General features: G+C 32.1%; 1 protein-coding gene and 1 long non-coding RNA gene across 3 annotated transcripts; both read left to right on the forward strand.

Moving 5' to 3' along the window:
* Nucleotides 1-125: 125 nt before the first annotated feature.
* Nucleotides 126-1,660, forward strand: LOC136801239 (uncharacterized; the record flags this gene model as incomplete). 2 transcript variants are annotated; one of them, XM_067057869.1, is given in 5 exon segments in its annotated part: nt 126-179; nt 555-615; nt 903-956; nt 1,170-1,208; nt 1,406-1,660. In XM_067057869.1, coding segments are annotated over 5 exon segments (210 nt in total), but the record flags the coding sequence as incomplete, so codon positions are not given.
* A 4,412-nt stretch (nt 1,661-6,072) lies between these two features.
* On the forward strand, nt 6,073-11,303 carry LOC136801249 (uncharacterized). Its single transcript, XR_010845824.1, has 3 exons — nt 6,073-6,238; nt 6,486-6,830; nt 10,465-11,303. It is a non-coding gene; the product is annotated as an uncharacterized lncRNA (long non-coding RNA).
* The last annotated feature ends 650 nt before the right edge of the window (nt 11,304-11,953 follow it).

The raw sequence follows: 11,953 nt of genomic DNA on the forward strand, positions 1-11,953 counted from the left end.
CTTTAAAACTGTGTATACATATTTGTGTCAATCCAATCAGGTTCTAGGCCATAGACCACCATCAAAGGACTATGATCGACTTCTAAAGGCTTTATCTAACCAGTTATTTTCGCTACAATTTTCAGACACAGAGGAAGAAGAATGATCTTGAATTTACAAAAAGATTAAGTGGGAATAAGGTAACAATTGTTTTATTATGAAAATCATTTGGGGTTAAAATTTGAAATCTTTATATCCCTATTTTCAAATTATTTGCGAAATATTATCAAGTACGTGAAACGTGAAACCATTTTTCTAATAGGGGTATTAAAGTGTCAAAAAGATGTGCCGTGTTTCTATCTTTAACCATAACTTTCCAAGGTTGATATCGTTGGAAAGATATTTAAATGCGCTGAATTTTCCACTCATTTATCTTTCAAAATTTGTTCAAGAAAGTGAAACAAAATGAAAAAGAAAAAAACTTCTTGTAGAATAACACCCCTCGGTTTGATTGATAAATCGGAATATGATTTATTATAAAATAATTTATTCTCATTTATCACCTGCGATTTCAGCAGCACAAACGGTTATTGGTGCCATGCCAATGTGGCAAAGCGCATGAGTACCTTTACCAGGGTAAGATAGTCTTATTTATGGATCCCAATCTCGTCCATGTGTGCTTTAGTGCTATTTAATGGACGCAGAGAATACACAGGTATTTTCAATACAATACGTTCCTCAGCAATGTAGATTATTGCTTGACAGTTCATATATGTCATATATTTTTTTATGGGTAGCATTATCAATACAAATTCTAAGAATTTCTCTCCAACTACTACGTACTTCATTTGGAAATTATAGGTTTCATACATAGAGTTTTTCTTTGCTTATATTTCAAATTCATTAAAAACTCTTGTTTGTAGGGTTTATAAACTTTAAAACAGTCAAAACTGTGACAGAGGAAGATTTTCACCAAAGTAAGTCCAAACCACATTGTTCCTGTAAATTTGAACTGTCAGAAAAATGCATAGTACTGCAGTCGACTTTTTGTTCTTCTCACCTGATTAATCAAGGAACAATAATAACCTGTGTGATAGCTTGCTTATCAGTAATCCGATGTAAAGGATTTTAGTTGTATAGAATTCAGATCAAAATATTGGGAATATATAATCATCTCTTTCTTATTTCAGAATACAAACACCTCCCTTTGGACACGCTAGAGAAAAAATGTAAGTAAACAATCGTTTTATTTAAATGGGCTCTACCCCGAAAGCTAAGATTTCACCTAATTAAAAACCAATCAGAAATTTTTCTCTTCTTTTTGTTAGGACATATCCGTCAACCTAGGCACCAAAGACTCGTTTTTCACGAGTGAAGTAATGTGTTCTTCTTATATTTATCTTATTATACTTTTCAAATTCTTCAGAATATACGTATGGTACGGTGATTTTTGGAACAGTACGAAAACCGATGTATGTTTAATTTGATGGAATGGATTTGCCCGAAAATATCATTTGTCAAATTGATATCTCAAAAACTTCACATTCTTACTTACTTTATTACCTGAATCTTAAACAATTTTAATCATAATTTGTTCGTACTAAGAATGAGTTATATGTATTCTCATGCAAAGTTTATACTTCTAGACTATGTATGTTTAAATATTTGTATATTTTGTCGATCTTTTTATTTCTTACATCGTTTTCTATCGAATTCTTTATAATGAAATGAAATCTTTTTTTTTAATACAAATTCGAATCATTCAGTTTTTAAGCACCCCACCAAACACCACATTTAGGAATTGTGCAATATTTACACATGGTCAGAAGAGGAAAAACAACAAAAATTCTTAAAATTGAAAAAAGTTTATAGTAGGGGCCAAGCCTGGGGTTACATAACATCTTTTCTACCACCTACCGAAAAGATATTTTTGAGAGGGAGAACGCGGATTAGGCCAGGGAAACCTTTTCATGGGGGAAAATCGGAAATTACCCCTCTGAAAAATCACCTTAAGGTCGAAATTTGAAAATACCATTACATATACCGTTAGATCGGAAATTTTTTGCTAATTAAGAAAAACATCACAACTACAGTCTGAAAATGAATGTATTTCACTCTTTAAGCTCCTGAGCAATGTCAATTCTCTTCAATTGACATTGTCCTGAGTGAGGGTGGGTAGAAAAATCTTGATAAAAAAATTGACGTCAAAACAAAACAAAATCAAAATCAAAGTTAGTTTTTTATTACAAATGCATCTAAAACATCGTATTTAAAAATCATTTAATGAAGTTTAACCCTTTCAGTGCCAATGTCGTATATATCAGACATGGGCTATGTAGGATGGCGAAGCCCTCCTGTAATGCCCAGATTGAGTTAGAAATTGTCAAAAGAAAGCAAAAGAAAAATCAAAAGTGAGTCTTTCCGGCGAGATTTTAAGGGCTCTGACCATAGTGAATTTTTCATAATTGCCGTGTTTAAAATGTGTTTTCTAACCGATGTAACCAACAAAACTATGGCATGTTATACATTTTCTGTTAGACAAACTATTCCTGAATCTGAAAATTCAAAAATTGCATTGAAAAAATTTGATGAAGAAGAAAAGGAAGACTATTTCAACTTTGAAGGGCTTAGCTTCGGCGAAGAAAAAACATTTGAAAAAATTTTTCGCAGTAGATGGTGTATCTTTTACCGAACAATAAAAATTTTTGCGGAAAATTTTTGTAAATGCTTCTTTGTCTCGAAATCTTCAAAAAAGTGGTTTTTCATCAATTTTTCATCTGGATGTTGCTTAAAAAACAGTCATAACTTTTGACACATCTTTTTAGAAAAATCTTCCGCAAAATTTAAAATAGTTCAAAATTCTTTGCAAACAGTGTAAAGAAATTTTGAAACAAAAAAGTTAATTACCCATTAAAACTAAGCACTTTTTGTAAAAGAGGGTGATGCAACATAATTACTAACGTCTTTTTAAAGTTCATAACGTCATTTTTGCAATTAAATTCTTAATCGTCAGCCGTGCAAAATTACTCGAATCTGATTGGTTTAGAGGAGTGCAATTAATCGTTAATTGCACTATTACCACTTTTTGCACTCTTCGGCGGGGGGACACTTTTGTCCCCTTATTCTTTTCTCTCCCAAGTCCCATTCAGATACTTTTTTTACTATATAATAAAAAACAAAGACAATTTTTTTTCTTCAATATAAAAAAGAACAAAGAAATTTTACGTTACAATAGCTTCTTTTAATTGAAAACAAAGAAATTACACTGCAATGTTTTCTTTTTAAACAAAAGAAAAAAAGGAGGTTTTCGAATGTTTACAAAAAGAAACTATGATTTACTAATGATTATTTACTGACGATTACTAGTACTAATTACTCTTAAGGGATTCGATTAAAAAGCAATTTATAAAGGCAATTCTTTGTTAAAAGTGTTAAGGAACCTTAAATATAACTTTTATGTTCAAATACCAAAATCAATTTATGGACTATGGTCAGAGCCCTTAAGCCAAAAAGTTAAAAAAGTCCACCACGAATAGGGCGGCGCCGTAGGTGCCCAAAAGAAAGAAGAGTCAAAGAGTCAAAATCTCGCCATATCCCGCGTAAAATCGCTCAAAATCGGAATCGGAATAATTCTTGATTAAGAAGGAGTAGAACTATGAAATTTTCACTGGATATCTGTTTTATTGATCTGTATTGTATCGGATAAGGAAAAAATCCTATCTTTAAACATCATTAATTTTTCTTCACAACCAAAATTGAACGTTTTTTGAATCCGAAAAAATGCGATTAAAGATCGCCGTGGAGACTCTAAAGCTATCCAACGAACTAGAAACGAACTTCTAGATCCGGAGATATATAAGCCTTGAAATGTTGAACTAGCAATTAACTTTAAAGAATGTATATGAAAAGGACCGTGGCACTTAAAGGGTTAAGGCAAAAAAGGGCAATTTTGAGACGGTCTGTAAAATGCACAATACCAACAGGTGTTGAAAATTGACCCAATCCCCCACAAATAGATGTCACGTGGAGTTTCTTTATAAAATTTGAGCAAAAAATATTAAAGTGAGAAAAAATTAGAGTGGGGTCCTGCTTTCGGTAATTTCAAAGAATGTTGACGTCATCAGGTGGTAATGACGTCAAGGATGTCGAAATTTTCATCAAAGATGCCAATTCATATTTGGTACACACTTGCCAAAAATCGAAATTCGAAAATTGATCTATATTCCAGTAGACAGGAGACCCGTCCTGTATTTTTATAATCTGATGTACAGTATATGGCCCCCAAAACGGAGACGGCCCCCAAAACGGAGGTTGTCATTAAAATGAGGATTCTGACTTGTAGATTTATCAGAATTAAACGATTTTTGTTTATTTTGAAAGAATGATGGTTATACTAAAAAATGAGCATGTTTTTGATGGTTTGAGACAGATTCAAAATAACATATTTGCGTATGAAGGAGATATTTTAACACCAAAATTAGATAAAAATTCATATAACTCACTCTAGCTCCTTGGATATTGAAAATAAGTTATGAAAATGGGGTATAGGAAACTTTCTACATCCAATGCCGTTCAGAAAATGCAGATACATCTGTGACTTTAGAGGATGGGTAAAAGATGTAGCATCTTAAAGGTCAACCAGTATTTTGGGACCCTAGAATCAGCATTGATAAAACCGAAAATGCTAAATATGAGAAACACCAAAAAATCTTGGAATTCCATTCCTATCAGGTTGAGTTAATAGCTTATAGCAAAAAATTTACATTATATATAAAAATTTTCGCTGAATCAGCAAAAATGACTAATTCTGTCAAATATAGGAGAAAAATACCTTTAAAGCTTAATATTTTCAGCTTCAGTTGAGCTTTTCTTCTCAAATTTTCACAGCTTTTTCTTTACATGAATGGAACTATTTTCAAAAGACATTGATTTTCAGAAACTTGATTAAGACGTTGTTAAATCTAAATTCTCATTTTGAAAATTTCTAAATTTTCAGTTTGGACTTTGCAATATCGAAAATCTTGAAATATTTCATAAAAATCATAAATTTTACATCTATCGGGTCGTAAATTTAAGAGTAAACAGAAATATGTTCATAGTTTTTCCTCCTATTACCACTGGGCTTAATAATTCTATTTTAACTACACCTCCGTTTTGGGGGCCCCAAACCTGCATTTTGACAACCAGGGGTATACTGTAAAAATTTTATCAAACAAATTTATACCCAAAACCCTCTAAATCACATTTCAAAACTATGGTCAAAATTTTCTATTAATATCTTAAAGATATCTCGAGAAATCGCTAAAATTGCAAACCTCCGTTTTGGGGGCCATTAGAAAAAAGCTACCTATCTTTAAGCGATCGAAAAATATTGTTGAAATTGAAAATTTTGAAAAAGAACTGTCGGGAAATAAAGTAGAGATGTTAAAGTTTTGCATGCAGGAAAAATTTTTGTAAAACCTCTTTTCCTCTAGCTTTGAGAGAAATTGTAAATTTGATCGCCGTTTTGGGGGCCACATACCGTAGCATAGATTTTCAGGCTATCTATATAGTGGTAGTTTTTCGAATTTTCGATTTTCCCACCTTTGATTTTTGCCAGCGCAAATCAAATGGACAATGTTTTTTTATAAGAATCATTTACAAGTTTAATCAATTTAATCAATACGCTCTTTAATTACAAACCGAAAAAAAATTTAGTACAACTTTCGCTCAGCTTTCTTTCAAAAAGAATTCCGGGGGTCACGGGAACGAATTCATTGAACGTTTTTCTTAATTATCTGATATACAGCGAAATCAAAGATAAAATTTGATAAATATCTAGTATCAGTAATTTTTTGTTTCTTATAAAGAGCCGCTTTTCCGAAATTCCCTGATGGGATGTTAAAAGCGATAAAGAATTGTCGATTTCAGAAATTAATGTCTACAATGAAATCGACATTCTCATTGACCAATGAGATTGTTCTACAAACAATACAGCTTTTTCTTTCACGCATTGTCTAGAGACTTGTAAACATTCGATTTCTTTTGTCTTTTTATCCAATCAGAGAGAATTTTACACATCGCTGATTTTGAACGATTTATAAAATGGTCAGTCTGAATCTCGAAATCGAAATGACACGTTTACTTGTTAGAGAAGTGTGTTGACTTGTGTGTTGAATAAAGTTTCAGATTTACAGCACGCCTCGAAAAACTTGTGATCAATCTATAGAAAGTTTTTTGAAATCTATTTTGAAAACTGTACCAGCCTTCAAACATTTAGGTAAGAACCTGATTAAAAAAGCTCTGCTTTATTCACTACTTATTTTTAGGAGATTTTTTGTTTTGGGATTGGAAAGATATTTTCAGATTGAAATATTTCTGTTTTGATGCTACTGAAATTATGATGAAAGATTTTGTGATATTTTGAGTGATATCTTGGGATCTACTTACACCCATACAAATACGTAAGGTAATTTTCTCAAATATGTAAACGTTGTAGAACTAAACTCTTTTTCTTTATTTTTTAGATCTTGAATCTGGACCAACACCAAAGAAATAACACGTACTCGAAACAAGTATCATGCTGAAAATTATCGAAAATGTTTCCATATCTATACCAATGATGGTTCCCTTTCTACACTGAAATTCATATAACATTGTATCAATTTGACCGAACTTTAAAGAATCATATGGTACTTGGTATTGTAATGAACGCAGCTAAATTTTCATGTTTCGAAACCATTATATTCAAATTTTTGTGCGTGGAGGACCGGCAGTTGATCAAGATATAATCTCTTCAAACGAATTTTTGTGAAACGAGATTTTTGTGAATATTTGACGGCTTTGCTGCTCCACGAGTAAAACAGTTAAAGGTACGTTGGATTTTTACGACTTCTGATTTTGATTTTTCAAAATTTTGATTTTTCAAAAAGGAATTGTTAAGGAACTGCTCAGGCTGAGAATAAGTGGATTTGAAAATAATGTACGTTATTGGGACTAATTTGACCAAATTTTGATCTTTCAAGGGGCAAAAAGGGGTAGGTAGAAAACCTGGCCCACCTCTCTGGCCCAGGCCATATGGCCTACCCTTGGCCTACCCTTTGGCCCACCTTACAACTCTAAAAAAGATTTGATTCTTATCATTCTGAAAATCTGCAAACCAATTCTGAGGTTGGACTTTGGTTTTTCTGGCATTTAGAAAAACAACGAGACTGAAATAAACAAAAAAAAATAAAAAGTTTTTGAGTCTGCATTTTATACAACTGACATAGATTAAGGGGACCCCCGGGAGAGGGTCTGGTTAAGTCCTGTACGGGTGCCAAAAACCCCCGTAGCGCTGTTTCTTCAACTTTTCAGGACTTCGGAGCCCTTTTTTCGGAATCTTCACCCAAAAAAACATAAAGTATCAAAATCTGGCGAAAAACTTTGACGTTGACCCGAACCCGATTCGAACTCGGGATCCCTAGTGCAAGAGCACAATGCGCTACCATTAGGCTGACTTCTATTAAAATAAGTTAAAAATTTAAGGGTGTCCATTGGTCAGATAGACAAGACCTACGTTAAGAATAATTCACCCGCAATTTTGGCACTTCTTAAGAATAATTGACCCTCTCATCCGAAGTACACTATTCTTATAAAAAAAGTGTTTAATTCTTAGAGCATTTAGAAGATTTGACCAATTGTTTGTCGTAAAACGGCTGATGCAATAACGCCAACGCGCTTTATGATGAAATCATGATGAAATTATAGCGCATCCCGACGCACACATATCATTATAACCTGGTTGTCCGAGAATAAAATCGGGGAAAAAAATGTTTGAAGGTGGGCCAAAGGGTGGGCCAAGGGTAGGCCATATGGCCCGGGCCAGAGAGGTGGGCCAGGTTTTCTACCTACCCGGCAAAAAGTTCAAATTTTCCTATGTAGTAAGGAACTCGATAAGGAACTTTGAGACTGAAATTCTCTGTAAAAATAAGGAACACCAGGCTCAGAGCAAAGTTAAGGTTCCTTATAAAAAAAAGACGTGTATTCTCAAAAAAAAAGTAAAGACGAAAAACAAAATTTTGTTCATCCTTGACGTTTCGATACTTCTTATGTAAATTTTATGACCTATAATTGCCAGATGTGATTTTGAAATTGATTTATTAACACGTTTTTGCTTGTAAGCTAACATTTGCTTGTGATCATGATACAAGAAGTATCGAAACGTCAAGGATGAACCAAAATTTGTTTTTCGTCTTTACTTTTTTTTTAGAATATACTCTCTCAAACTTGGGTTCTTTTGGTTAGAAACTTAGATTTTTGATCTGAAACTTGGCGATGATTTTTGTGACCGGCTTTGATGTTCTTACTCTAAGTCTGAACTATAAGCGATTTATATCTTTGGGTTTGGTAACTTTTTCTGTCTTTTGTCAAAAAAGTTGGTATTTTTCCGTTTGAATTTTTTGATTTTATCAGAACTGCATGTTGTTTTTTCAATTTCTTTACGAATATTTTAACTTTCGTGTCCGATTTTTCTTTTCAAAGCTCGGTATTATCGCTTCTATTTCACTCTCAATTCGATAGATTCTGTTTTTTTCTGTTCGATTTTTATCTTGTCAGAGAGAGTTTGATATTTTTATCTGTTCCAGTTTGATGGTTAGTTTTTGTTCAAATTTGCTTTTTTCTCAATTTCTTCCGAGATTGATGTCATAATTTTTAAGGTCGATGGATTTTTGTTTAAGTGTTTTACTGTCTTAATCAAATGTTTTTGTAGAGTTTGATGATTTTTCTACCGAATCTTTTTTTCTGTGTTCTGTATTTTTACTTTGACTTGGATGGTTTTTGTCCCACTTTGGGTGGCTTTATCTATGGTCCGAATTTGATAATTGATTTCTTCGATTTCGATTTTTTCTGTCAGTTGGATAAGCACCGAATGAACTTAGCTCATTTTTGATCGATTTATCCTATTGTGATGCCTTTTTTTTCGAAATTTGATTGTTCAGTCCCAAATAAGTTTTTCTTGATTTTTCTTGTCCATTTTTTTCTTGTCAATTTTCCAAATAAGAATTTTTTTGCTTTAGCTCCTGACCATTTCTTTCAGAGTCAGGTTTTCTTTTTCTGTAGATTTTAGTTTTCCGAATTTCGTGCTTTTTTCTGTCCGAGCTCGTTCATTGAATTTTAAGATTTTGTTTTCCATGCTGACCTTTCCAAAATTGAAATTTTTCCAAGATTTCTCGGGTAACAAAATGCATGTCCCAGAATTTCATTATTTTTTCCGCCCCAATTCTAGCCCCTAAACCGCTAAACCATAACAAACTATACATTTTGGAAGCATATTTGGATGTAGAATACCGTATTCAGTGTAACTTGATTATTTCCTCAGCAGAATTCGAGTTTTTTAAAGAAAACGTGATTATGACGTCATTATTTATGACGTCATAATTTTAAAAAGTTGAATATCTCGAGAAATATAAATCAAAACTTTATGAAATTCGGAACAGTGATAAAAGACATTGAGATATTTCAAAAAAATTTGAAAGTATTTCCGAAAATTAATGACGTCAGCAGAAATTGCAAGAATTCCAATTTTTGCGATAAAGTGCCGTCATAAATGACATCATATAGCAAATTTTCAATTTTTTGAAAAAAATTCTCCTGTTGATGAATTTGTCTCATCATTGTCCATCTATCATTGGTCTAATCAGGTTTTCTTAAGATATTCTAATCATACTGAGAAAAAAATTAAGTTACACCGAAAACAGCCAAATACGTTCCCAAAAATGTATAGTTTGTTATGGTTTAGGGACTGGAACTGGGACGGAAAATTAATGCAATTCCGGGACATTCATTATAAGTTACCCGAGTTTTCCAAGATTGAAATTTTCCAAGATTGAAATTTTTCCAAGGTTGAATTTTTTCCAAGGTTGAATTTTTTCCAAGGTTGAATTTTTTCCATGATTGAATTTTTTCCATGATTGAATTTTTTCCATGATTGAATTTTTTCCATGATTGAATTTTTTTCCATGATTGAATTTTTTTCCATGATTGAATTTTTTTCCATGATTGAATTTTTTTCCATGATTGAATTTTTTTCCAAGATTGAATTTTTTTCCAAGATTGAATTTTTTTCCAAGATTGAATTTTTTTCCAAGATTGAATTTTTTTCCAAGATTGAATTTTTTTCCAAGATTGAATTTTTTTCCAAGATTGAATTTTTTTTCCAAATTGATTTTTTCCAAGATTGAATTTTTTTCCAAGATTGAATTTTTTTCCAAGATTGAATTTTTTTCCAAGATTGAATTTTTTTCCAAGATTGATTTTTTTTGAATTTTTTTCCAAGATTGAATTTTTTTCCAAGATTGAATTTTTTTCCAAGATTGAATTTTTTTCCAAGATTGAATTTTTTTCCAAGATTCACCAAGATTTGAAATATTTTTAAATGTTTAGAAATTATGTATTGTTTTAAGAAAATTTTTGTGTAAACCATTTTGGTTTTTTCTAAATCATTTTTTCTATCTTTTGATTCAGGCTCCTGTCAAAGTGCTATAACGATGTTATCTAAGTGGAGCAGTGTTGAGTGGCAGTCAGATCGTCGAACAAAAAGGAACGAAACTATAAAACGAAAATCGATACCGAAAACCGAACATAAAGATAAAGATAATGGGAAAGACTTGTGGCATTTGGTATCACTTTAACTTTGTTTGGATTTTATTATGTTTGGAATTTTTTCTCGTGTTCATTATTTATATATGAGGTTTGGTGTTTCGCAATTATGTAGTTCTTTTAAAACTTTATCAATGATATTAATAGTGACAGCGTTCTCTTTTCATTATGGTCATTATGGGTCTTATTTTCTCATACTTTTTACAAATTAATATCATTGAAAATTCAAAAGTTTTAGAAAGATCGAAACGTAGGTTCTGGATTTAAAACTAACAGTAGAATTTAATGTGAAGCCTGCATAATGATATTCAAAGATCGTTGGATTTGCTCAGATATTACACTAGCACAAAAATTAAACTTAATTAGAGTGGAACTAGAGTCAATCTAAAAATTTACATGAATCGCAACTTTTGGCACGACTCCTAGAAAATCTATGTTAATTGGTTTGAATTATCGGCATGATGCTTTTTATTCGTGTTTTTCTGTTTGTTGTTGTTGGTGTTCATGAAGTGAATTTCAACCGTACTTTAAAGCGCTAATCGGTCCTTTTTGTTCATTTGCTAAGAATGCTTTGTTATACTATGTTATTAACCAAATATTTCGAATCTAAAGGGATGAAATTTTGCCGAATTGTATGTTCGTTGGTATTGTACATTTTAAGGTGAACGAGTGGTTGCTGCAAAACACTTTGAACCGTCTCAGGATTTCTTTTTATGTCTTTGGTAATTACTTGCGTTGTGAACCCTCCAATTTGTTTTTTGATACACGTTTTTTATAAGAGAATGTTTTTCAACTTTTTTTGAGTTTAAAGCCTACATGTTTTGAACATGTTCATATTTTCACCATTTTGTGAGTAATTTTGCCCATTTTCCTAAGAAATCGAGAGTTTAGTGCTCAAAGCCTCAAAATGTTCCTAACTTCTTAACATTTTGGCCAATAAATGTTTTTATAGTTTGTTCTTAAAAAAGTGTATTTGATGATTTTTTGCGCCTTTGGTCAAAATCAATAGTTTTCGGACGGTTTTTATCAAATTTCTCAAAAACCACATTCTCCATTTGGATTTCGTTGACATCCTTATGTGATTCCGTTGGTGTCGATTCTTGATGTGTCGTTCGTCGCTCGAACGCTCTGACTGAATTATTAAACAATCATTGTGTTTTTACACCGATTTTTGGAAACCCAAGTATTCACTGTATTCTGTATACATGTAGTGCTGGTATGGTAGTCTGTCTTGTGCGAGGAGAGCTTAAAGGAGTGGTATTTAAGAAAGACCGTTTGTTGTTACTAGCAACATGCACGTGAATAAACATAAACCAGACCAGATCGGACAGAGAATTTCGAGACGTAATAAATC

Source organism: Clytia hemisphaerica, unplaced genomic scaffold (genome assembly GCF_902728285.1).
Source record: "Clytia hemisphaerica strain Z4C2 unplaced genomic scaffold, Clytia hemisphaerica genome assembly, whole genome shotgun sequence".
In the NCBI taxonomy this organism is placed as follows: domain Eukaryota; kingdom Metazoa; phylum Cnidaria; class Hydrozoa; order Leptothecata; family Clytiidae; genus Clytia; species Clytia hemisphaerica.